General features: G+C 40.1%; 1 protein-coding gene across 4 annotated transcripts in view; it reads left to right on the top strand.

Moving 5' to 3' along the window:
* The window catches only part of bmpr1bb (bone morphogenetic protein receptor, type IBb), a 67,341-nt gene that overhangs the window by 33,120 nt on the left and 6,344 nt on the right, over positions 1–27,877 (top strand). For 3 of the 4 annotated variants that reach the window (XM_058412381.1, XM_058412379.1, XM_058412380.1), the window contains 4 exons: positions 13,875–14,062; positions 26,064–26,223; positions 26,881–26,983; positions 27,097–27,199. In XM_058412381.1, coding sequence (XP_058268364.1) covers positions 13,960–14,062; positions 26,064–26,223; positions 26,881–26,983; positions 27,097–27,199 — 469 coding nt within the window. In that variant the 5' untranslated portion in view covers positions 13,875–13,959. Of the gene's footprint in view, positions 1–7,050; positions 7,198–13,874; positions 14,063–26,063; positions 26,224–26,880; positions 26,984–27,096; positions 27,200–27,877 lie in introns of those variants that run through there. The other variant, XM_058412382.1, reaches the window with a different exon arrangement.

Raw genomic sequence — 27,877 nt, 5'->3', positions numbered from 1 at the left:
AGTTATGGTATGTGCATGCAGAATCAGCCCTCACATGTACTTAACAGCAGTATGCAACTAACGTGGCAGGTTTTGACAAACCATCTCGCGGTTCTGCATGATTCTGCACGATACTGCTAGTTAGTGCTAGTTAGGACAATTCATGAGGCGACATATTGGCAGTATGCCAAACAAAAAAACGCTTTTTAATTTTGTCTGTATTTTTAATTCATCCTTACTGTTACATCATTGCAGTCGACAACAAAAGAAAAACGTTTTTTTTTTAGTCTTCATTTACTATTTCTAGTATTTTTCAGGTTTAAAGGCATCTCATTAACACTGCTGAAAAACTAGCGGAAGCATGAAGTGCATGCAGGAAATCTCCATAGTCCAACCTGGCCATCAGTGTAAAGACTAAACACTAAACTAGTACATTGAACTAGAAATAGTGCAAAAGTGGATATTGCAGCTACAATTCGATTAGAAGTAAGATGTATATTTAAAACACCTTAGGAGAGTTTCTCATGGACATTAAAGCGGCCAGATGAGAGGTTGTGAGCAGTATCAGATGTGCTGCAGGGGCCGTAGAGTAGCACACATATCTCCGGAACGTTCTGCTCTGCTAACAGTGTCTGGCTGAGGTTTGTGGGAGAGGTGACACACACACACACACACACACAGAGCATTAAAAAGTGCCGCTGTAGTGTAGACATCTGCTTTCTCAAGAGCTGCCAGGTTCATTTAGAAGAGCCGGACTTATCTACAATGCATTATTTATTATTGTTGCGGAAGGAAGATTTCTCAGATTTGGTGATAAAGGCAAGGTCAGGAGACAGGTGTGGGTTCACAGTGTATGGAGTCCAGTGTACTGTGAGAAAGACATTCCTACTTTCCGGATGTCTCTGTATCAGTAAGGTCTGAAGCTCTTTGTATCACTTGGAAACATGTTCAAATTTGTTTATCATTGTGAATTTCTTTGTTTTCTTTCAATATATGTTTGATTCTGTGCATGGTCTCTACATCTGTCGATATCAATAAAGGAGGCATCTTCTATTAAAATACAAGTGATTTACAGGTGCTTTTCAAAGTCCTGGGCTCCATGAAGAGTTCATGAAATAAATTACTGAGATCTGTGGATTTTATTTTACATTTAAAGGGGTCCCTTTCTGTAAAATGTTTGAGCACCCAATATTAAATTACATTGCATTGCAGTGTATTGAATTGTATATTATTGAATCATTGGCTGCTTTAAATGTAAAAGATTGAATCATTAATCATGTGGCAGGAAGCAAATCCAGAAGGAGAGATAGAAAGATAGAAACAGCCCTCCTTTCCAGGAAGGATCTAACAGTCAGGTTTAGGGCAGAAGGTTGAAGCCTGAGGTGAGACACACACACACACACACCCACACACACACACACACACACACACAGGTGAACAGGTGAGTGAGTAGCGGAGATGCTCAGCATTCCTCCAGGCTGTGAGCTTTGCACTTAGTCAGTCAAAGAAAGGTTAGCTGTAATTCATGCTCTTGATCCCTTCTTCCGCTGCTGTCCGGAGCAACCTGCCTCTCTCTCTCTCTCTCTCTCTCTCTCTCTCTCTCTCTGTCTCTCTCTTTCTTTCTCTCACTCTCTCTCTTGTGCTCTCTTTCACTTTAACTTAAGCCGACCCAGCCGGGGGTCTCCCTTCTTCGTGTTTCCCTCCACTTCGGAACTATCCATCAAGGGCCCGTCTGGTTGTGAGAAACCCGAGAGAGCCCTCCACAAAGCTTTCTTAACTCTCTCTCTCTCTCTCTCTCTCTCTCTCTCTCTGTGTGTGTGTGTGTGTGTGTGTGTGTGTGTGATGGAATCCTTTGACCTGCAGAATGCATTGAGGCCTTTCAGAATACCTCAGGGTCCCACATCCCTGTCTCATTCACTCACTCAGCCACACACACACACACACACTGCACTCATCTCTTTTAAAGACTCAGACTATGCAGCAATCACTTTTTTTTTTTGGCTTTGCTTCTTTATGGTTTCCTGCAGATCTGCAGATCCTCAATATGAGATTCACAGACACAACATAACGTGAGAAATAATTTTGCCACACAAAATTGCCAAAGAAAATTCGAAGGAGTAGCAAGTAAATAAAGATTATATTTATGGACAAATTTAGTTGCTAAAGGTTAAGCTGTAAACCCTGTAGATAAAACATACAGACAGGCGTCTTACTATTAACAAAAAAAACATAAGTATGTGGTGTGCTACGTGTTTAATTAGACTGATACGGATGCATACCCGGTAGAACAGGCATGTGAAGCTAATTAAATCTGATTAGAATTTTCTGAACCTCTGTGAGCTCTTGAATGTCAATTAATAAATGCTATTAATTCTTTTGACAAGGTTTTTAGAAAAAGTGCTGATAGAACGTGTTCAACTGTGTGCACTGTTTACCTTTAGACTGGGTGTTGCACTGCAGGGTCTATCTCTCTCTCTCTCTCTCTCTCTCTCTCTCTCTTTGTTTCTGTATATTGGCTGTCATATGTATTGATATTCCCTGTCAGTAACACTTTAATCATTTCCCTTTTCAATTCAAACTGGATTTAGACATGTAAAGTGATGTGACTATACTGTAGACTGTTTAAATCAATTTGTCTGTTCATACAACTAGAACATCTATCTATCTATCTATCTATCTATCTTATATATATATATATATATATATATATATATATATATATATATATATATAACTTTTTTGCAACTAATTAAGTGTGTGTATGTGCGCGTGTGTGTGTGTGTGTGTGTGTGTGTAAGGCAAACAAGGACCTGACTATATTTGGGAAGCCAAGCGTGGTTGATGATCCCTACACCTGCTGTGGGACAGGAATTGTGTAGCCTCACTATGTTTGTGTTCTGACAGAAGCGCACACACACACACACAGAAAGAGAGACATGCTTGCGCTCACACACAGACCAAATTAATTAAAATTAGAATCAAAACGACAGAGGATTAGGTGAAACAATGCAGACAATGTCCCTGTTGTCTTGTCATGTCTCCACAGCGGGCTTTCAGTGTTCAGTGACAAAAAGACTATACAATCCTAATCTTTCAATTAGAGTTTTTAACAGGTATTGGTGAGATTTAGTGTTTGCTAGAAAGCTAAGACCAAGGCTTGGTCTTAAAATCAGCCAGTCATACACCAGTACTTTGCCATGTTTTTCCATGCTACTTTGACATAAACATATTGTCAGTTGAATAAACGTTTTGTCTTGTGTGAACTCTCTTCCTGTAGCCTGGCCACATTCAGACATTCCTGCACGCGCACTCTGCATACACACAATTACTGCTTGTTAGAAAAAGTGTGATATTGTAAACACACCAACCCGCCCCAGCTTCCCCCTAATAATTACAGCTTCTGTGAACCCTAGAGGACCCGTTCTTTCCAGGCACGCCACTGTTCCTCCAAGCAGCCTTTCATGTTGATTGCTCATCTATATACTGGCCAGTGGGCTTGTGCCATTATAACAATTTAATCGTCTCTACACAATGTTGTCGATGTCGCATTTTCTCTGATCACATTAAGAGACCAATCAAACTGTATGCATTTTGCATAGAAACTTGGAGTATGCTGGTATGAGTTATTAGTCAAATCAGGTATCAGTCAAAAAATTATTTGCACAGGTGTTTTATTCTGATATTAACTTTTTTAAACTGTTTTTTAAGGAATAAATATTTAGCCTGCCAACAACAAACCATTTTAATAGTAAAGAAATAATGGTAAAAACTGATTTCAAACGTTTTTTTTTATATAGAAAGAATGTATATAGAAAATGTATTATGTTACTGTTTTCTTTGTATTAATACAAAATGACTTGAAAATCCATTATCCCAAGTTTTTGCAGTTGCCATTGCCAGCAAGCATTTCCCGACTACACAGCTGGTTATATTATTATGCTGTTTCTCTTCCTAAACCTGAAATGAAGAGTTTTCCTGTCTGTGGCTTTGTATGAATTAGTCAATTATTGTAATTTATTTTTTTTTAATTGTGAGAAGGGAAAAAGTTCAAGCCTACTGCCCAGTGCTTAATTTTTTTCACAACTTGCTGCAGTCAGAACTTCACACCTCTGAAAGTTTCTGTTTTTAAATTCTTGTTCCTATTAGACCCTTTTTCCATATTTGGGCTTTTTCACCTGTCCAGGGGTCGTTTGCAGCTCAGACCATTTTGTCCGTGCTTTTCTAATTGGTGAGAGGAGACAGGTGGTGCCCCCGGTTGTGTAGGGACCTCGTTAGTGTGGTCTCTGTGTAATCCTTTTGTTTTTGCAGTGTGAACATAGAAGCCAGGGCATGAACTTGTGACGCCAGGTCTGCAGTGTAGCGCCACTCACCCGTGCTGATCTCCCTCCCTCCTGCCCCTGTTATTATAAGATGTGTCAAGGGGTCGAGACCACAACAAACTCTAAACACTAAACCCCTCCTTGTTTTCCCCCATGTTGTTGGGTTCACTTGGGAGACAAGGGAGGTTTGTAAAGCAAACAATATAGACCGCTCTGAAACACTTTCTGAAACTTTGTTATGTACAGATATGTCAGGGATGGGCCAAAATCTGGCACACTGGCATTTAACAGCATTAAGTCTTAGTATGTTAATATTAATTAAGTATGTGAACAAATGGGAACAAACAGAAGTACAGGTGTCAGAGTCCTGACACATCCTGCCTAATGCAGACAGACATCTGTGGGGGTGAGGAAGGGTTGGTAGGCCAAAGCAGTGACCCCTGGTGTCCATGCTGCTTTGTGTCACCTTTAATTAGAAAATTTGACTAGTACTGTCATTTTGAGTACAATGTAGACACTTCCCAATCCATTCATTAAAAAGCTCCTGTGGATTTGGCAAGACAGTTGTGGGCTTTTATTAACACCCAACCACACTGCCCCCCCCGCCCTACTATCACTTATTTCTTTTAATTGAACAGACCTGGCCCTGCCAGAATAGTGTAAATATTTATACTTTCTATGGGCTATGAACCATTTGGTTAATTACACAGTATCAAAAATGGGGCTTTGTCTGAAGTGTGCAAATCTTCCCTCTTTTCCCGCTCTGCTTGTCTTATGTTCTCTTGGCATACCATCCAAGCCCTCATATCCAGGTTTGTGTGTGTGTGTGTGTGTGTGTGAGGGGGTGTTGATTTCTCAAGTGCTGTAATGATTCTTTTTGCAATATTGTTTTACAAGCGTCTGAAACAGGAGCCCGTCTGTTTCTCAGCTCCTCCGTGTGAAAAGCCTAGTGTGATCTAAAAGCGAAACATCGGCTAGTGCTACGCTATTAGCACCAGGGACTTATACCCAAACCCCCTAAGTAACTTTCAATATTTCACATTCACTGCGGATTCAGTGGTCTCACTCTCTCTCTCTCTCTCTCTCTCTCTTTTTTTCTTTCTCTCTCTCTCTTTCAGTGTGGGTGTAAAAGAGCAGATATATTAATGCTCTGTGACTGCTTACTAATGTTGTGCCATAGTGGAGGTGTCAGACTTGTTATTTTCTTCATAATTCACCGGGTGCTCTTGTGATTCACTTTCTACATTGCACAAACCCATATTTGCATTATGCTATAAGCTGAACTTCTCCACTGATGCCCAGAAGATTGTTCCAATTTCAGTGCTGCCGTAAGAGCTCATCTTGTGTTCTTGTGCAAGGCTCTTATCCAGTTAATCAGAGCCCCACTATTTAATCTCCTCATTCACAACCCCATACATTAGCTTCCATAGACTGGCTGCATACATACACACACACACACACACACATATATATACTATATATATATATATATATATATATATATAGTATATATATATATATATATATATATATATATATATATATATATATATAGTATATATATATATATATATATATATATATATATATATGTGTGTGTGTTTGTATAAAATAAGTGCTGGTAGTGATCTATTGGGGCAGGAATCACACTGCTTCACTAAATGCTGTATGGTGGAGCAGCAGACAGAACAGGATTATCTTGTAACAGTTATCTTATTGTTTTATAGCAAATCATCTATATATATAGTGTATCTATGACAAACAAAACCATTTATATTATAATCGTTATATTTCAAATATTAGAAGAGGGAAAGGAGGATCATGGCTGGATAATGTCCCTACATCTGAAATATTGTTTTCACCTCTAAAAATGGTTTGAGGATGTAGTTGAGCTGAAAATTGAGCTGAAACCTGTCAGGATGGGTTAATGATATGACTTTAAACAAAGGTATGTCTGAACCTGCTCAAAATGTGCTGTGGACTGTATTCCTATTATTATTATTACTGCCCCATAAATATTGTGTGTCGAGAGCCTTTGCTGATCTTGCCTATGAACTGATCAGCTCTGTCTTTCAGTTGCAATCTGCCTTTCTTGTAAGCAGTTTTAGACAGTACCTTCTGCCAGATTAATTAATTTATCTACCATGCCCTCTCAAATACTGTGGCATGGGGTTTGTGGATTCTGGGTACCTCTTCTCCAACTTTCCGAGCTTCAACAGAAAAGAAAAAAAAGGTTAAAGAAAGGTATAATCACACCTGTGTTCAGTAGAGCTTCTATGAAGTAAACGCAACAACCCTTTGCAAATCTCCAAATGAAGTAACTGTTAGCAAGCGGACAAATGGTGTATATCATCATGACTTCTCGGACTACATGCAGCCTTGGTGGTACCATGGAATTGGGCCACCTTTTCCCTTCGAGTTATTCCAACACCATGTTCCAGTGTGAGGAAAGTGAGCTGTGCTGATTTGGCAGGCAGGCTTGACACAAACAAGGTGCTCTTCTCATTAGCCTTTAGCAAGCGAGAAAGGCTTAGCATAGCGCTGGAGGGGCCTGAAGGAACACTAGTGCTGTTCTTGGCTACTAGTCATGTTGCTGCAGCTATGGAAAAGTACAGCTCTCTCTCTGGATGAGGCACTTCTGTTCCAGGCAGGGGCTGGACAGGAGTAAGTGAGTGTGAGTGTATTAAATGCAGTGTATTAAGAGCAGCAGGTGGATTTTTTTCAAAGTTTTGCTTTGAACAGTGAAATGGTACTGGGGTCAGCATACAGTTGTCACCTCACGCCTCTAGGTGGATACTGATCTCGAGTTATTTTTAATGCGGACTCCTGTGCAAGTTCTCCCTGCGTTTGTGCGGATTAACTTCGGGTTCTTTGGTTTTCTATCAGCACCCAAGAACAGGTCAGTAGGTGGATTGACTGTGCTCCATTTATGGGTGTATTTCCACAGAGACTTCCCAGAATAGGTGCCACAACCATTACTGAAGAGGAATAAATGAATGATACTAAAAACTTTGTAGACATGGGAAAAGTTAAAGTGGCTCAAAATTTTAACATAAGTCCAGTGTCTGTGACTTTACATAGGCTTTTCAAAATAACTTGGGTTCTGAAGAGATCCATAAAGGCTCACTTTTGTTTTAATTGTAGAGAATGTCAGAAATGATCACATTAATGTGGTTTGCTTTCGTTGACAATGCCCACTTCAGCTCAAAGGCCATTCTGTCTTCTAGAGTTGTATATTACTGTAGAGGAAAGGTCTGACAGCCTGGAGCCCTGCCATAGGTGGTAGGGTTTATGTGAGAAATGAAGATTCTCTGAAGGTTCTGCTGTAATGCCCCAAGTCTGCACTTGTGAAATTGATGGAATACTGAAATTTTTTTCAACACATTTGAAAGAACTTTCCGTCCTCTGGGACATTTTTTACAATAAATAAACAAATAACAAACAGCTTTAGGTCAAGCTTGACCCGGCACAGTAAATAAGGAGTTTTTATGTCACTTAATAATGCAGTTTAACAATTCTATTATGTACACTTATCTTATATGTATATGTTGCTTTTATACAAAGTAAGTAAACAATCTGGGCATATTGTACTGTTACATGTTGCCAAGCAAAGATCTTGCATAGAGGCTCTGTGTCTGGAAATATGATTAACTCAAACCTTTATTCATTCAGATTTGTACACAAAAAGAGCACAGTGGATCTTTTGCAGGAAATATGTTTCTTAAATAGAAAGAGTTGAAAGCTTACTGGTGTTGAAGTGTGTACCATGGTGTAGCCTAACTTTTTAGCTTTTTACTTCGGGGGATTGTATTTAGGCTTCAAAATTGTTAAAAAAAATTTGTGTTTATTGTGAGATTTCTGAAAATTGTAAAACTTACCTTGATTAACAAAACGTTTACAAATCATAAACTTTTTTTGGTCACCATATTGTCTGCAGTAATACACAAACCAGCGGAAAAATCATACTGGCTTTTTGTCAAGAGAACCACGGTCATGCTTACTTTCGAGTTTGCCTACAGAAATTCTTCATCCCTGCACTCTCAATTGTCAATTTTTAAGTGGGAACAAGAGGATGAAAGCATATTGCACATAATCTCACAAGTCTAATGGAATGGGCGATTTTCTGTATCACTTTCTGTTGGGGATTTATGATTGACTACACTTTCTTTATATTGCCCAAATTATACTACAGAATCTTTAAGCACTGAAAAGACCTCACTTAACTCCAGCATGGATGATGGAGGTTATATGTATGACTGGATTTGTGGGGTGAGCTGAAAAATGACAGGATCCAGGGATGCAGAGTTGAGTCTGCATCTGATTTCAGTGGGAATGCTGGAGTCTCTACAGCTCCTCAGAGCTGAAGAACCAACCCCAGACACCCAAAATCTGACAGCTGCTTCTCCATTCAGCACTGTTCCAGACCTTTGTCTGACATCCGGAAACCTCATTAAAGGTTTCTCCAGAATCCTCATCTTCTGGGTTTTTTGATCCATCTTTTGCCTCCATTCCTCTTCTTCGATCAAAAAAATGAATGTACTCTTTATGCATTGTTTTAAACAGAAAGCAGCTTTATGGCATTTCATCCATTTAACGTTTAGACCAAAGCATATCCATATCCTTCTGACATAAACTGTCTGTGGTTTAAGCAGAGTTTAATGAAATGAGTTTTGAAAAACAAAAGATTTCATGTAGTAAAAATGCCCACCAGGCCAGACAAGTCGTAACTTTTTTCATGCCTCAGCCTTAGAGGTGATTTTCACGTTTTTACAACCACAGGCATCGCCCCATTGCTTCCACTGAGATCTAGTGTGTATGTGATTCACTCCGACAGTGCGTGTTTTCTTGGGCCGGCCTCGACTTCCGTCTGCGTTCTTTCTAAATGCTGGCAGCAGCTCAGGCCTCAGCATGACCACGTCACCTCTACAGACTGAGATTGACAGCTTGATGCTTCCTTTTTTCTTGAAGTTTGTGGAATCGTAACATGCATGCCAAAAAACAATCAGTTCTACTTTATTTGCCGCTAATCAGGGAGTTTGCCTCGAGTCATGTTTGCTTTGGTAACGGCAGTGTTTACTGTCTGTGAGGGAGCATACTAATGACCTGAGCAGCCTGCAGGTGAGATGTTTACAAGCGTCACAAATGCGATGACATTTACGCCTGCCTCAGTTGGCATGGCTGCACAGGAACTGTGTGGGCCTGTATCTACTCTTCACACATAATTATTAGTTGCGAATATTTATGCAACTGAAACTGTCGTGAAAGTGAAATATGAAGACACTTTTTGTTTTTTTTGGCATGTGCGTAAACTCATATGGTTTTGATTTGATAGTAGTTTGATAGAAGTAGGTGCGTTATATTTTGGTTCTGACAAAGCATGGACATTTACTGAATGTGGGAGATTTTCACCTGTTAAAAATCAGATTAAAATAGCTTTAATGCGAATGAATAAAAAAAAAACACAGGGATGGATGGAAAGTTCTGCTCTTGGCGTTTTAATGATGATGCAATTCTCAGTGTGAGGTTTCAAAGTCTGTTTTATTATGCTGCATTTCCCAAGGCAAGGCAAGCTGACACTTTTCCCTCATTAAACCACACACTCAAGACAACACTTCCTTCTCCGAAGAGAGAGAGAATAGAGAAAGAGAAATGCTTCTTTCTTGTCTTTCCCTTATTTTCATGGCGATCCTCACTGTGACAATTTCTTATTCTTCATTTGGAATTTCTTTCCTTTTTTTATCCTGAGCCTGGTATTCTTTTTATTTTTTTTTTTCTTCAAAGCCTCAATGGCTTGGAGAATGGGCTTCAGCTTCCCATTGTGCTGGCTTTACATATTCATGAAGGCTCTCTTTTTCTTTCTCTCTCTCTCTCTCTCTCTCTCTCTCTCCTTCTCTCAATGATGGCTCACTGCTGGAGAGCAGAGAGATTGAAAGTGGAACAGTAGAGCCAAGCACTCACAAGAACCTGTGTGCTGCTGGCTGTGTCTACATGGGGGTCATGGGGAACCGAATAAACTCTGAAAATCTCTTTTAAAGACAATGTTTTTATTCCAATTCCATTTAAAAGGGTTTATGATATCTAATAGATCCTTCCTGTATATACTGTTAATATTGCTACCATTCATTATTAAGCAAACGTGCATAAGTATGCACCCCCCATAATCTTGAAATGGGATTTTGTTGTGAATCTGAACACAAATAATAATTAATCTAATAATATTGAAGTGGGGGAAAAATCAATATAGTTGGCAGAATCCTTTACAAATAATAATAATAATAATAATAATAATAATAATAATAATAATAATAAAAAAGCACCAAAATTGCAAGTGCATCAGCATTCACCCTGTTCCTATTTCTGAATTACCAGTTTTGGAAAGTTTTTCATCTTGTTAATGAAATAATGTAATCAAATTATAGTATATTGCTCCATTTTCCCCTCTAGTGGAAAGACTAAGACGAAGACAAAGACTAGCTGAGAAATCTTTCAACTGTATTACAGTCTACAAGACATTTTATTTAAAACAGATTAATTTGTGGGTCTAATAACATCCTGAACACAATAATCTTTTTTAGTTCTTATCCGCTTTGTGTCGGGTGTGAAAATTTCACAGCCCGTTTCCCTCTTTTGATGTTTTTGGCAAATAAATTATTAATTCATTTGGCGAATAAATATTGAGAAACAAGCACTCATAGAGCACTACTTTTTTGCAGGTAAAAACTTTTATTCAAAGGTAGGTTTTTTTTTCGAAAAAGTAGTCAGGCTGTGTGTGGAGCTTTAGCAGATCCATAATTACCTCACTGCATTTATTTATCTAGCCTGTTTTATAGAGCTGGTTCTCTCCTCTAAGTCTCTCCAAGCACTTGGCTTATGATGTGATCATAAGTTGGTGTCTGGGGCCTGAGCACTGCAGAGGGCATGTGGAAACTGTGTTTGTGAGAGGGGTGTTTCAGCAAAGCCAGAGGTGATGAGTGCGGGGGACAGAGCCAGAGGAAAGCCGTCGCTGATGTCAGGCCTCTGGGTGGCAGGATCCTGATTGTGTTTTCCAGCTTCGTGCAGCTGTTGTGCTCAAGGAAGTGCATGGTTTGACACATCATTCCCAATCCCCACCCAAAATCTCCCCCACTGAAAAATTCACAGTGCTAGGGGTTAATTCTGGCATGAAGCAGAACATCGCTGCTAGCATGCATTCCTTCAATGGCCATTGTAACTTAAGAATCTGTGACTTCATGGCTTTTTTGGTCTTTGCTCTTCGGCTGACGGGTGAGTTTTGTGCTTGTCTAGCTGATTTTCTCCTAGTGTGAGCAAGATCAGAGATGAGAAAGCATGTGCTCCTGGCTGTCTGAAATACCCTGGTAGTACATCTTCACTTACTCAGCCTAATTTCTGTCTACTATGCAATCGTACAGAAACAAAAACCTGTTTTACTCTTAACTCAGTTATAATGCCTAAGAGCGGTTGTCATTTTAATCACTATTTATGCAAAAAAAGTTTCTAGAAATCTAGATTTCGTCTTTTTCCTCGATGGGATTACTTTTTCAGAGGGAGACCTTTATAGGTAATTGTTACTTGCATAGTTTTGTGCATTTGACAGACTAACAAAAACTTTGAATTAGTGTTTTTAAACGAGCATTTACGGACAGAAATGATTGTTTTTTATTCACCACGTGCTGATTTTTTAAGTCTGTAGTAATCACACACATGCTACAGTAGATAGAGAGTCTTTTAACAGACCTAAGGATTTTCTTTGGCCCATGTTTGACAGGTTATTTCCATCAGCAATAAAACTGTTGATGTGACATCGATAAGCTAAACAGATTCTGAAAGAAATGTTCTCTTTTCATTACCCTTCTCTACTTTGCTTATTGTCTTTGCAGTAAGTTTTGCTTCTGCTTAAGATATATCCAGCAAAATGTAGCAGTGTGAAGGCTGTAAAAAATGGCCATTTAGGGACTGGCCCATTTGCTGTTTGGAACAAGGGAGGAACCTGAGGGAGTATAAGCCGAGAGAGGAGTGTTTATGGAAGTTCCTCAAGCCCAAATCTAAGCGGAAGCGGTTTGGAAGATTCAGCAGGGCAAGCTGACCTCACACCCGGTATTTTTTCGAGTGTTTGTCTGACGGTGAGAGTATGTTATGCTGACCTGCTCGCAACTCACCATGTGAGCTGTGTCCGAAGAGATCACTCTGATCACAGCAGGAAAATTGGTAATGACGTCCGCAGTACCTGAATAAGAATATGAATCACTTCCGTACACCTCTGACCCCCCATCCCCCATCTCAGGTCCAGATCAGACTTTTTCTTTCTCTTCAGTTTCCCCTCAAACATACACATCTTTCAGTCATCCGCCTTCAGAGGCTCCACAGAGTGCCATGGCCAGAGAAGAGAGAGAATGGCAGGCGAAAAGAGGGGGCCGTAGGGCACCCAGCAGGCCGGAAAGGGGGATAAAGCCAAGCGATTCATCTCCATGTGGAGGACTTTGAATGAAGATGATCAATGGGCCTTGATTCTCTCAAGTGGAAGATGCGTGAGCTGTGGAGGGAAACCAGTGCTAAAGCCTAGTGATAAATTGGATGCTCATTAATCACAGGTTGAATTGACCTGTGCATGTCCTAAAACTTTTGGTAGTGGCTAATTGAATGTGTGTGTTTGACTAAATATTGAGAAACAAGCACTCATAGAGCACTACTTTTTTGCAGGTAAAAACTGGAAACAGGGATGTTTACAGTGCTTATGACCCATGATGTTTGAGTGTGGTGTTCGCCACCCTCACTTTGGCCACACTGCGAAGTGTCGTCCCAATTATGCTTTATGCGTTATAACTGCTATGGCTGTCTTGATGTAATCTCGGTAATAGCACACTTAATCGGCTTAACTTGTAACTCCCAGAAAGTCTTTTGGTGCGGTATCCGGGGGGAGTTTCCAGCAGGGGAATTAGCGTCAGAGGGGGAGCTTAGGGGGGCGTGACATGGCCTGGAGGTGAGGCTTATGATCACCTGACGTGTGAATGCCTTTTGTTATGCATGTTGTGTGTTTTCACTGGCGGCTTTGTGTGCCATAATAATGTGTCACTCAAATGACAGCGCAGTGAATAGCCGAGGAGGAAATACCTAACCCACACATATAAAAAGGAACCTTGGCATGTGGGACTTCACCTGGCTTGTGATGTTCTCTAACTCAAATAAGTGGATATGTCAAAACTTATTGGTCACAACATTTAGACACATTTTGCACATTTGCAATTAACTGAGCTTTTTCCTAACTAATCATCCTCCTCGAAGCTGAAAAGCAGCTGTCAGTGGGAGTCGCATTCACATACATGAGAGCTTAGCCGTTCTCTTTCTCTCCGTCTTTAAGGGTCAGGATTTTGTCCTCCTCCACTGGCCTCCTTTTTTAGAACACAGCCCTCCCTCGGTCTGCACCCCAGTGAGAGGTGTGCGGGCAGAGTGGGATGGCCCAAACCTACAGGGGCGACACTACTTGTGTGTGATGGTATGTTTGTGTGTGAGAGAGAGCGAGCAGTTCAGTAACAGTAACTCCTCCTCCTCCTCCTTTCTCCTGCTCTCTGTCTCTCTCAGCCAGGCCATCAGTGTGGAGTAGCAGAGGAGAAAGTGCAGCGGGCGTGTGTGGTGGGCAGAGTTTTGGCTGGAGACGCACACACTCATGCCCCGGTTGTTGGAACCGGTTGCTGAAGGCTCTTTGATGGCCCGTCTGCTTTTACTGCTGCTGGTGCTTCTGCTGGGATTCAGCTCTAACTTCTCTCATGGTGAGTAATACCATAATAAGTGTAGACACTTCATCTTTGGCATCTGATGTTAAATCTTGTCTGAAGTAACTTCCGGATGAGATTTCTTACAGACCTTTTTTTTTGCATGAAGGTATTTTTGTTTTGGTTTCATGACAGTCACCACAACACTTCTATTTTTTGGTTTTGTTCAAAGAGAAACTTGTGTATCTGAAGTTGCCGAGTTTGCAGTACAGGTTGTCAGGCCATAAAATCGAGGTTCAAAAATGGTCAAATCTGCGGTCCAGATTTTTATTATAAGTTTGATTGACTGAACGGATTCACTAGCCCCATGTTTTCTGCTCCATCTTTTGACATGCCTGTGTGGCATTTGGCGAACTCTTTGAAAACCGATCAGCTGTCAGACACTTGTTAAGCACACAGTTGGGCGTCAAGCTGTAAAATCTGTCTGTCTCCTTCATCCCGCAAACACAGTTGAACACACACCAACACATGCACTCTTTACGCACCTAAAATAATTGGCTCTCAGCCTGGGTCTTGTAGAGCATCAGAAATATCCCGCAGCTGGCAGAGTTTTTATATAAGCTTAAACTTTTCAGCTGCTCCCGCTATTGATGCGGTCCTTCGCTGTACTTGATACGTATTGCATCACTGGATGCAGATGTAATTAGATAAAAGTGCTGTTTAATATTAAGAGTATTTACAAAGGAATTAAACGGTTGGTTAATTCCTCTGCTTTTAAAATAAGACACATTACCTATTATTATTTTCATTCCAGTGAATATTATCAGGACCATTCCAGTTACATTGGAAATAATTCTTCCATTATTCCTCGAATGTTTTTGCAGTTCATATCAACACTAGACTCAAACTCACTATCATCACTTTGATTTGAAATGTATTTTGTAAAAATGGTAAGCAAATGAGATTTTGTTTTTGACTCATGCTTTTTAGTTTGTTATCTCACACTGACGGGTAACAGGGTACGCGGACAATAATCATATGTGTGAGTGATCTTTATGCATGGAAGGCTGATAGGAAAGAGAATTCCATCCTATGCAACAGCCACGATAAGTGAAAGAACAACAGCCAACATTTGTGATACACATCTGTGGTGAAGAGCTGGAGGTAATGACCAGTGGAGTCACAGGCCTGCTATACATTCTTGACCTGTTTGTTTAATCACTCACACTAGATCTCAGACGTATTTGAAACTGCTGGGTCTATGCAGGGCTTAGTGCATAGATCTGAAAGGGGTACTGACTCACCTCCCCTACATGCATGCATTTACTCACACACTCATCACACACACACACACACACACACACACACACACAGCCACTTTTCCATGGGAGCAAGAATACATAATGTCATAAAACTACTACGGTTATTTTTTGTTGTTGCTGTTGTTGTTGTTGTGCCACATATTCTGCCATTCAAAGAAATTTGAGATATTAACCAGAAATATATTATTATATCCAAGTAATTATCACAAAATAAAGAGTACAAATATTTAGAGCAGAAATATGATAAAAGCTCATTTTTTAACCAGAAAAAACATCCAGACTAGGATCAGTGTATGTGCATTTTTTAAATTTTTTAATGGTTAATGGATCTTCAGACTGAAGGCATTGTATTTAAGAACCACATGTAGCACCTTCGGCTTTTACTTCATTTGTCACCATTTTTCTTATGAATTAGGAGTTGAGCTGCCTTACTTTGAACCATCTATTTCTAATAAGGCATTAATGCCGTTCATATTATGTTAGATAAGGTCCAAGGTTTGCTGTCTTTCACAAAAACAGTGAAATTGCAGGAACTAAGGTCAGGGTCAGGGAGAGCTAGGAGCCACTGCAATCATGTGCACCGCCAGCTTGTGTGTTGAGTTTTAATCTTTGTTATATGTATGTAAATGTTTGAATATGCTTACGTCTTTTGTCACAGAGTTGTTTCAGGCACTAGAAGCGTCTTTTATCACAGCGTAGACTAAGCAACATGAGCAAGGTCATCTCAGTCTGGCGCTTATCTCCCCATGTCCTTCAGTATGGGAATTTACTGAGAACATCTGCCACTTCATGCACTCCTTTTTTTTAAAAATCATTTTCCTTTATTTGTGTGAGGCTGTTTAGGTCCCTTAAACATTTTATTTTATTTTTTTTCAACATCAGTGAATTCCTTAGTAGAAACTGATAGGAACGTAGTGTCATTAGGAGTGTCAGGAATGTCAGCGTGGACCCGATGACAGGTTGAGGAAGTTTAATTAGTTAGGTATGAGTTTAAATATGTGTGTGGGCATGGGAAAGAGAGAGAGAATAAATGTGAAATGTCAAGGAGAGTAGAGATAATAATAGGAATATCTTCTTTAAACAGTTGCTTTCTTAAACTGAAGGTCATGTGGCAAAAACACCAAATAACACTTATCACACACCATTATCAGGGAGAGAAGATTGCACACAGCAACATTATAATATGCACTGAAAGCAAACTGAGAGGTGAGACAAATAGAGAGGAGACAAATTGCTTGGTGACAAATGACAGTGATAGAACTGAGCGATGTAGTGGTGTGATACTGCTGCTGTTATATCACCAGATACCAGGAGTTCAAGTGTGTTCCACAGTGTTGCCCAGTCACAGTTTATCCAAAATGTCTGTAGAATGAAAAGGATGCATTTATGTATTAACTTAAAAGTATACGTTAAGCAAAATAAGGAAAAAGCAAAACGTATTTAGCCATAATCTCTATCCTCTCCCGAAGCATCGTGCTTCCTCGTCAAGGAGTCTGGTCAACGTTTCAGTCGTGGTGATCTTTGATTTTTGCATGTAAACATGTTATTTGAGCTAGCACCTTCATTTTCTCTCTGTGAAGTCAGTAACCGTGCGTCCTGCTTTGCCAGATTTCACTGATTCTGGATATATTGTCTAAGCCTCTCAAATAGGAAATGTTAGCTATAGGAAATAGTAACTTTTTAACTGTATTTGTTGAAAAATGCTTTGGGTAACTGAAAGAAAAACTGATATGTAGCTTGTTTTTCCTGGGCACCGGGACTAGTGATTTGCTCTCCACAACATTTTAAGCACACTGAATGTTTATTTTCAACAAATCACCCATCCATACATTTGAGCTACAGTTTTCAGGGGGAAATTGATGTGATTTCTTGGATGCTCTGTGGAAGTCAGTGCCAAAGATTTTACCCACCCATAGAGAAAAAAGCTAAATCTTAGAACTACAAGAAAACTGGAACCAGATGATCTGTTCAAGACTCTCTCTCCAACAGTAAATTTCTATTTTTTTTTATATACGCATTATTTTTTCCACCAAGATTTCTTTATTATTCTGTTACCTCACCACTGCTTACAATAACTACACGATTAAAGCTTCTGTTGTAGAAATCAAATTGTGAATATGATTTAAATCATTTGAATATAAATCAAATTGACGTGGGTGTTGGGTGGTAATAAATAAGATGCAAATTTTGTGTGTAATTGTTGACAGCTCCTCTCCTGTGTGAACTGTGCCACATCTTTGTTTAATTGTCTCAGGTTTATAGGCAAGATTGAGATATTTACTGAGTTGTACGGCACTCTGTTTTTGTGCAAAGCGGCAACACCATGGAAACAAGTGTTTCTTCTTCCTATAAAAGTTACCTTTTTCATTCTAGCTTGAATGGTTATCTTTAGGGGTATTGTTGAGAAACACGTCACCTTCCTTCTTAACTTTGCAGATAATATCAAGGCTAAACTGCCCACATTGTGAGATTTTGTGTGTGTGTGTGTGTGTGTGTAAAACATGCAAGAAAAGCCTGAAAGCTTTTTTTTGCCCTGCATTAAAATTGTTAACCCACTTCTCATTTTTAAGGCTTTTGCATGTAAATAAAGCATGCAAGTGTGTATAAGGTGCTACTTAATGATTAGTACTAAATGAATGGTTGTAAAGATGGACTAAAGGGTAGGAGGAGGGTGATGAAAGAAGCAAACAGAGGCAAAGCAGCAGCCGTGGTCCAGCTATGCTGGACAACTTCCTGACAGGATGTGGATCGAGTTTCCCCAGACAGAACCCGATCCGACACTCAGATGTTTTTTTTTGTCCAGCGGTGGGTCTCCTGCACCTGTGCCTAGACGAGAACGTAGAAAGCCAGGAGGCTCGGGAAGGGACAAAGGGAACGAGAGTGAACTCCTTCCTCATTAACACAGCGGTCAGATAATTAAGTGCCAAAGAGGGCAACAAGTGGCCTGTAGTGTATATGAATGAAGGAGCGCAAAGTAGGTGGTCGTGGCACATTTGTTCAGCATGATTTGTTTGTTGAACCTGGTGAAAAAAAACAAGTGGGCCTAATTACCACCCCAGTAACAAATGGCAAAATTGTTTAAACTGCAAAACCCTAAAGTATATAAATGTTTGCACAGATGTGTATGTGAACATGCCATAAAGGAAATAACATTTGCTTCTAAAGTGTCATGAAAAAACTAGTCATGTGTGCTCACATGGCCCGAGCGAGATCGACGCAGGCTTTCCCGTACAATGCTCCCTCTCACACTCGTGCACATGACGGATGAGGAACAGGTGGATGCCGACTCTGGCACTTTATGAAACGAGAGGCTTTATCTGGGATCCCTCTGGTATTGTGTGCCTGAATGTGTTTGTGCGTGAGAGAGAATGATCGATGGAAAGAGAGAGAGAGAGAGAGAGAGAGAGAGAGAGAGAGAGAGAAGTGTCTGTCATGGCTCTTTCTGTGTCTAAACATGGTGTGGAAGACAAAGCAAAGACTGGGAGGAGTCAACAGTCATCCGCCATCACACGGCTCATCACGTGTTCCTGTCCCAGTACGCTATAATGGGACAGCAATTATTTTTAAGGTCATTTGAACCAATCACTATCTCAGAAGTAATAGTGCAAAGCGTTTTATCCCGTAACTACAGTGAATCTAGTATGGAGAGAGTTCACTGACAGCAAGAACCCTCTGAGAGGTTAGGGGAGTTGTAATGCTAAATTCAGAATATGACTTGTACAGAATTTTACCTCTACTGCCTAATTTTCCATTACACTATGCATTAAACCTATGGAGAACTACTGTCCTGCATATTTTTGCATTTCTATAACCCAGTTAAAGCTAGTTCATGCTTCTTTTGTTAACTAAATGAGTTGAATTAGGTATCATGGGAGCACAAGAATGTAAACTTAAGTGAGTAATAAAACACAACAGGGTATGTAGTTATTGGAAAATAATCCACGACAGTGATACGCTTACAGCTGACATAAAGCAGAGTCACTGTTTCCATCCTGAAGTGGATTATTTTCCTATAAACACACTTTAGCACACTTTTATTAATGAACACATTGTATTTATATCTGTAGTTAAATTTAATGGTACGGAGCGTCTGCAAGACAACATATTTTTCTCTCTCCTGAAGTTAATTTATGGCAATAAAGAGTGTCAGAACACAGCTTGCCATGTTACTAAGGACACAGAAAGTCCTTTGTGCTGAAAACTTTCTGACTGTCACAGAACACTGACACTGGAGACTCCTTTCATTAATGTTAAATAAGCATCTCATTCTACCATCTCACTGAGATGTCAACATTATTATACTTAGATTATATTGAACCCTTTTCCCTGATTGAGGAATGAGTTATAGAAGCAATAGACACAGTGACATTAGAATGAGCACATTAATATTAATACACATGTTTAAATTACAGCTAGAACTGCTAGCTGCATTAAATGTTTCTTAAAGCTTTGTTTCCCATGAAAACTTCGTTTGTCTCATCTGGCTGAGCGCACACCCATTCAGCGTGGTTGTATCCCCATCCTTTCCTTATCATCTTGGCAGTCAGTAAATGTTCAAAATGTGCTACGATATGTTTTCCGATACAAGGTCAGTTTTGTTTTGGGAGCTGAATAAAGAGCAGGAAATGATCCAGGGTGCTGTGGAATCCAAGGATCAAGAGTTATCAGTCCGCATCGCCGGAAAAAAACACCTGCTCCCTTAGTGACCTTTTGAGGAGGCAACACGGGCCGCTGCTTTATCCAGCTCTGCTCTAAATTAGAAAGACCGCACTTTATCAGATGGACTTTTGCAAATGTCTTTGAAGCACAATCAGATGGCACAGGTGTTTTTTTCAGGTAAATGAGCTTACAACCGGCAGGGGTGTGATGACCCTGGCCAAGTCCTCCCCTCCGGCTCCAGCTGCTCCCCTCGATAACACGCTCCTGCTCGTCCGGTTTTACTCTGAATGGGAAATGGAAGCATGCGCTGTGGATTATTTTACTGAGATGCAAAGTGCGCTGGGATTGTGTCTCACCGTGGTCACTACAAGTCTAAACAGGTACAGGTGTCAGAGATGAATGAGCTGACTACTTTTGATGCAAATAAATGTGCGATTATTTTTATCCTGACTGCCAGAAATAAATCGAAGCCATGTGCTAGGTGTTTCCATTCCATGACTCCATATTCCATTTTGCTCATGGAGCTTGTACAGTGTCAAACAAGTTAGTATGTAAATGATTCTAGGCAGAGTTTATATACTTGAGAAGATGAGGTAGTTGGATGTCTATATACAAAGGATATAAAAAGTCTGCAACTAAAATGGCAGGTTCTTGTGATGTAGAACAATGTAAAAAAAAAAAAAGAAAAAGCAAGATAAATCATATCAGAACTTTTTTCATCCTCAATGTGAAATTACAATGCAGAAAAAATAAGTTAAAAAAAAATTATAATAAAAAGCTTAATCTGGTTGCATGAGAGTACTCACCCCTAAACTTACACGATAGGCCAAATACCACTCAGTCTTTTTGGGTAAGAGTCTATTTGTGTGACACATCTTTGCTTGGCAATAGATTCCTACATTTTCTTGCAAAAACATTCTGGATCCATCAAATCTCCTGTGCACATCCCACTTCAGGTCACCCCACAGATGTTTAGTTAGATTTAGGTCTGAGCTTGGGTGAGCTCCTTCAAAAACTTTCATCTTCTTTTGGTTCAGCCATTCCTGTGTTGATTTGCATGTATGTTTTGGGTCATGTTCATGCTGAAAGGCATGCAATCCTCAGCTTACTAGCAGACACCTGAAGGTTTTGCACTAAAATCGAGTGGTATTAATAACTATTCATGATTCCCTCCACCTGGATAAAAGCCCCAGTCTAAAGCAGGATGCTGCCACAGCCCTGCTGCACTGTAGCTATGGTGAAGTTTTGGTGCCTTTTTTTATTGTATAATTATACCTTCTGGAATTGGTCTCAACAGACTCTTAACACATTTTGCCACAATAATGAAATCCAAAATGTATTTTGCTGTTAGCTGTAATGAAGCTCCCAATGCTCCTAATGTTCAAAATCTGCTAGCAAGCATTATCTAGAACAAGAAGAGCACATGTGTGGCCGTTCTCTTCATTCACCGCACAATTATCTTGTCTTTCTTGAGTTGGATCAGATGTGCTAAAACAAGAAAACTCTTGCCGTCCCACAAGACTAGATAGACCATGAGACTATAAAAAGATTGATGCTTTTTTTCCTGCATGCATCTGAAGCTCTCTCTTGATGTGAACCCCCACAATTCCTTTAGCCATTGGTCACGGTCACTAGGGGATCCAGTCCCGCCATGAACGCATTCAAGTCAGACAAATGTACGCGAATGCGGAACAGATTAGTGGCTCTCTTCATCATCCCAGATGCCCACACCCATGAAAACTCATAGCTGTGAGTAGTGAGAGCAGGACAGTGGCCTGAGGTTGGAGCAGACAAGGAAGATGGATAAGAGCTCTCCGGTTTGTCACGCCATCTCAGGATTTAGCCCCTGTTTGTTGGCGGCGTGGCAAATGCTTTGAAGTGAATAGGGGTTAAGGGGAGCGAATGGGGGATAGATGACGGCTGGGTGATGGATAGATGCCTGATCTGGGGTGAAGCCGCTCGGGTCAGAACTCTTCAGAAGCATTAGATTTATTCTCAGCACCTGGAAAATCTGTCATCCATACTCACTTTTTCCAGATGATACAATTCACACGTGTTACTCAATTTGGCAAGAATCACAGCTTTACACTTTTTTTCAACATCTCAGATATATGCAGTACCAGTGTGTGTTTGCAGTTTCTGTTTTTGTTGAAACACGAATGTGGACTTCTTAGGCCAAAGCCATTAGCGGCTTCGCTGTGATAGGATCTGCCATGTGTTGTCAGAAAGATTCATGCCCATGTTTCGTTGACGTAGCGCCCCGAGTTGTGTTCCACATCAGTCTGTGTGTTTTTCTTTTAGGAGTTTGTGTGTCCCGGCTGTGAGTCAGGTTTCTGTCCAACCTTGCCTGGATGTCATTGCTGATCTCAGCACGTTTTTTAGGTGTGAGTACGAGAGCGCAGTGAGCTGATGGACAGATCGAAAGTGCTTTGGTCCTCTGAATATGAAACCTCGGCCTTGGGCACAATCCGTCAACTATTCTTTGTGTTTTGCTTCCTGGCTTATTTTTGCTCAGGTTTCCTTTCAAGATGTTTGATGGATTAACCTTTATCTAATTTATTTATTTTAAAACTTCTAGTCTGTGTTATATACATCTCCATTATTAGCAATCTAAATAACAATTATTGCAATACACATGCTTCTTGGAAGGAGTTTTCTTGAGATTAGGTGAGTGGGAGTAAGAGACAGTGGGAATGTCACACACCATTCTGACATAATTTAGTTTCACACTGACAAGTTATTTTTAATGCTTTTTATTTTACATTTTGTTTTAAACAAAATGATTTAAAATGATTCTTAGATCATCATTCTTTTAACTCTGTTGTTGGAGTCCCCATGAAGACCCCATGAAGACCTGTTAAAAGACAGAGTGAAGTGCTTTACCCACAGAGCAACTTAAAAAGCTCAGCAGTGTGTGCAAAGCTGTTTTGTGGTGGAAGTGGCGTTGCCTTGGTACGTTGATTAACCACAAGACTAATGGTACAGATCATCCTCCAGCCCTGAGGGACTGTGTGTGTGTGTGTGTGTGTGCGTGTGTATGACCTCTCTCTCTCTTTCTCTCTCTCACTCTCTCTCTCTTTCTCTTTCTCTCTCTCTTTCTCTCTCTCTCTCTCTTACTTTCTCTCAGTAGAAGAAACTTGAAAAACATGAAGAATGATTCAGTTAATTTCCAATGATTATGAAATATTTGAATAAAAGCAGAGAATATGAGTTTGTATTTTTTAATCTTATTTTAAAAGAATTTGCAGATCCAACACCTATGTCAGGATTTGCAATAATTTTTCATTAAATTAAAATGTGAAGCACTTAATTCCTTTATGACAAATGAGACTGAGTGATTAAGTGAGAGAAAGAGAAAGAGGGGCCCTCGGTTGAAGGTGCCGGAGTAAAGTGGTGGAGCCGCAGCCTTTGTGAGGCCCTGCTGTGTTTACATCTCCTAAGGTCTTTAAAAGGCCTTCCTGACAGTGCGGGTGTTATTAATGGCTACACTCTCGGCTCAGTTCCGGGCAGGCCTGCCTGTAGGGCTAGAAATCTAACCACACCCTCACTATGGCCCTTCCCTTTCCCCTTTTCCCGGCCTCTGAATAGGGAACCAGGCCAGAGATCAGCACCTAACCCCGTATCACATTGAAAGCATCAGCAACAATTTATCACAAGCTAAGTAAATGTAGAGAGGTGGGCTTTACATGACATGTGAACGGGCTGTGTGAGTTCTTAATGGAGGAAAATGAGAGAATAAACAGCATGTTAAGAATGGAGATTTATTTAGCTTTTAACTCCATTACACTGGGGGCACGTTTTTAACGCAGGATTCCCTTTTCCTCTATATTTAATCACTTTACATTTTCAGAACTTTCAATCCAACTAACCTTACTTGCCACTGATGGTACACTGAGAAAGTTTAGTACTGACTTTGTGGCAGCGTTCGCTTGCCCGAAAGATACAAGAACTTTCATCGCAACAGTCGAGCTCAGAGCCATCTGGCCGTGTATTGCCACGCCACCTCCCATGTCAGCACGACACGGAGTGTTCTCTTTAAAGATACACACCAGCCATGTGGTGCCAGCGCCTGACTCATTTACAAATTACTCGCCCACTCTCAACACTAACAAGCTGTTCTGCCTAATGCACACTCAGTGCACTGCAACTGTTGATATTAGAGCGGGGATTATTTCGAAAGTGTGATGAAGGTGTTTGAGATAGGCCATAATGTTTACCGGGATGATCAGGGTCCGTTTCCCAAAAGACTTGCACGCTCTTTGCAGTTCAGAGAAATGCAGTACACTAATAGTCTTACAGTCCAGAGTCAAACCAAATTACTGGTAAATTATCGATGTATAAAGTGAATTACAAATGTAATATGTAATATTTTTAACCAACATCTATTGTACATCTTTATTTTTACAAAAAAAATTTCAGTCCATTGCTTTCTGGATAGTGGTTTCAAAAATATTGGCACCACTATATATTAGTGAAGTAAACATTTTTGCAGATGGACTGCCCTCTTCTCTCCAGACCTCACTCTATTTCCACATGGTAATGGAAGTTTTGTATCCTTATATCTATAAAAGGAAAAAGGAAATGGTCAGAGTTCCTGGAGGCAGACAACGATGCAAAAAAATTAAACCATAGCAATTTGTATGCTTTCATTTTTAATATTCCTTAGGGCTATAAATAATAAAGGGAGATGTAAGTAGTTTTACAAGTTGTTTGGCTGGAATGTTTCATTTATATAATTTTGTTTTAATGTCTTTTTTTAATTCTTTCACTTAAAGATTGACAAAGATGAGCATTGCATTTGTGAAACCAAGCTTCTTCTTTTTTTTGCTGTTATTCATTCAAGATGACAGTATTTCGTAGTGCTTGTCTGTCTGTGTGTGTGTGTGTGTGTGTGTCCCAGGATGAAGTAGTGGCAGATATGTTTGTGCACAATGTAATGGTGAAATAAACGACTGTGTCTAAGAGCTACTGAGAGGCAGTGGATCAATGTTGGCTTAGTTTCAGCCATGCCATCTGATTTATGTCCTACAATAAGTGAGTGTGAATAGCAGTCTGGGGGTATGCCTGTGGCTTGCAGTGACTCCTCACACACAGACACATGCAGTCGATCTTTTGATCAATCTTTTACTACGCTGTCATCGAACTAGGGTCCTCTGAGAGGTGTCGGGCCACTTGCTGAGTCTATTTATATGTAATATCTATCAACAAACTCACTAAAGAGCTTCCTAACGCTGCACATTCGGGCTAATATGCATGGGATTAGAAAATCTATTTCAGTATGTTATGTCTGCACAGATGACTAGACATAATTATTGCCGCTCAGATTATCTTTCATGCTGTTTAACACCCTGATTCACTCAGAAATATTTATCATTGAAAACCGCAACAATAGATTTGTGCTGAAATGTCCACCGCTCACGTCTTTGCAAACAAAGGCATGTGGTTAGAAGTTCACACACGGAGAATCCTAGTACAGCTTGTTATAAAGGTGATTGCCCCCCCCCTTTTTTTTGGTGGAATATAAGACCTCTTCAAAGCCATCCAATACAGACAGCCGTAGAATTCTGAGTGTAATATATACGAGCAAAGCTTTTGCTTTCCTCTGTGGTCAACGTCTGTTATTCTAGCACAGCCAAACTCCATTAGACTCTAGGTAGCACTCAGGCAACCCCATTTTAAATGCCTGTATGGACGCGACCATTTGTATTCCCTGAAGCTGCGGTTATAAAAATGACTAACCATCGAATCTGTCTATTGAACAAATTGTCTGGAATTGTGGAATGTAGAGGTGCTATATAAAGTAGCACTTTAGAAAAGAAGCAGTGTACGGAGATACACACACACACACACACACACACACACACCCTGTTCATGTGGAGCACAAAAAGACCTTTCTTCGTGATTGTGCACTCTGATTCGGTGCAGCCATAGGTCTGACTTTTATAAACACTGTCCGAGTTTCTGCCACGACAAACACACATGAAAGATTCATTTACAGTGTGAGCACAACACACACTGATTACCCTGATGTGATTTATTGATCTCATTAGAGTCTGCATTTCTTTTGCTCTCTGCAGCGAACGTGCTGGACGCAATGCTGTTGAGGAATTCTGGGAAGGTGACGCTGGATAGCCGAAAGGAGGACATTAGGAGCTCAGTGCCTGTGGTTCCTGAGAGGACACTGTGGTGTCACTGTTACCACCACTGTCCAGAGGACTCTGTCAACAACACCTGCAGGTTAGATCCACATCTGTACATTCCTCAATACAGTAGAGTTATTGTACCAACCTGCAGGTGTCAGGTTAGACCCATATACCACTACAACCACTGGGTTTCGTCTTCTTTTGTTTTATTTTGTTTGTTAGTTTGTTTGTTGGTTGGTTGAAAATCTAATACTTTAAAATAATCAAGCACCCTCTAACTTCATTCTTTCATGGCCAGCAAATGTACATACAAATCTTATTCTATTAAAAGAAATATTAGAAATTAGGAAAAATCTTTGTATAATTGAAAAGGTACAAATATCCTGGTAGTGGTAGACATTTTTCCCACTTCCATCAGGATAGCATTAAAGATAGTATTAGTATTATAGTATTACATATACCCTTTTCATATTTGACCTTTATGTGTTTTTTATTAAAACTCCATCTGCAACACCTGTATGTGCTTTGTGCAGTCAGATATTTTTAACCTATTCAGTCTGGCTATTACATTTCATCCATGGCGATCAGGGTTCCTGAGCAGCACACACATACACACTCTGCACAAGACAAATTTAATTTAGTTCAATATCGCTTCTTGATGCTGTCCCACTGATTTCAATAACTCAAATCAGGTCTGGTGTTTTGATGGTGACGACAGTTTAAATAGTGTTAACTGTGCTGATGTTTACAGAACTGATGGCTACTGCTTCACCATGGTGGAGGAGGAAGAGGGTGGCCCCCCAACACTCACCTCAGGCTGTTTGGGTTTGGTGGGCTCTGAATTTCAGTGCAGGGTGAGGAAGCACTTTTGGAATTTTTTTATTCTGCTGCTTAGTCCAGATGGTTTTTTGGTTGTATTTTGTTCTTTTTAAATCAATAAATAGGTTCAATCAATTTTGCTCTTCAGGATACGGGGAATTCTCGTTTAAGAAGGGCGTTGGAGTGCTGTACGGATCAGGACTACTGCAACCGAGACCTTCATCCAACCCTGCCTCCTATTAACACCCCGAGTAAGGCTTCATAAAATAGTGTAACACATCACAGTCGTAATCAGACCTTCTAAATTCTAAAGCGCTGTCGTCCTATTCAATGTTGTTGAGATGCAGGGGGCAAGGCGGTAAAAGTGAGTATTTGGACCTTATTGAAAGCTTAACGTCATTCCACATCATTCACAAAGGCTGGCCAGTTAATGATACCAACAGCACAAATTCACAAACTCGCACTCAATTGTATTGTTATTACCTGTAGTTGATGAAACAGCTGTAGTTTTCCACACAGAGAAACAGTCATTCTTTAGAATAAATTAAATGAATGCCAAAATATTTATGTTATTCTTTATATCTGGCTTCAATGTCTTTTTACCTGCCATATTGGTCCTAGCTAATAAATATTATCAGAGAGCCAATGCTGGGAATGCTAAAACCATATTAAGGGCATATAGAGGACGTCTTAAGCACCTTTTAAGAACCACAATAAGAAAAAGGACACCCCACGGCCTTGTGGATCTCAGAGGCACATGAAAATATGGACCACAAGACCACAAGTGCACTACAGTATATGGGATAGAGAGAAAGTACAACATTTAAGATAACATCTTGCCAAACTCATCAAAAGCTGTGCTTCTCTCGTTACATATGTGATTTGAAATTGTACTGAACAGGACAACAATATCAGAGTAACAGACATAT

The sequence above is a fragment of the Hemibagrus wyckioides genome, linkage group LG16 (assembly GCF_019097595.1).
Source record: "Hemibagrus wyckioides isolate EC202008001 linkage group LG16, SWU_Hwy_1.0, whole genome shotgun sequence".
In the NCBI taxonomy this organism is placed as follows: Eukaryota; Metazoa; Chordata; class Actinopteri; order Siluriformes; family Bagridae; genus Hemibagrus; species Hemibagrus wyckioides.
Note: the sequence above shows the minus strand (reverse complement) of the source record. Positions and strands in the feature narration are given on the sequence as shown.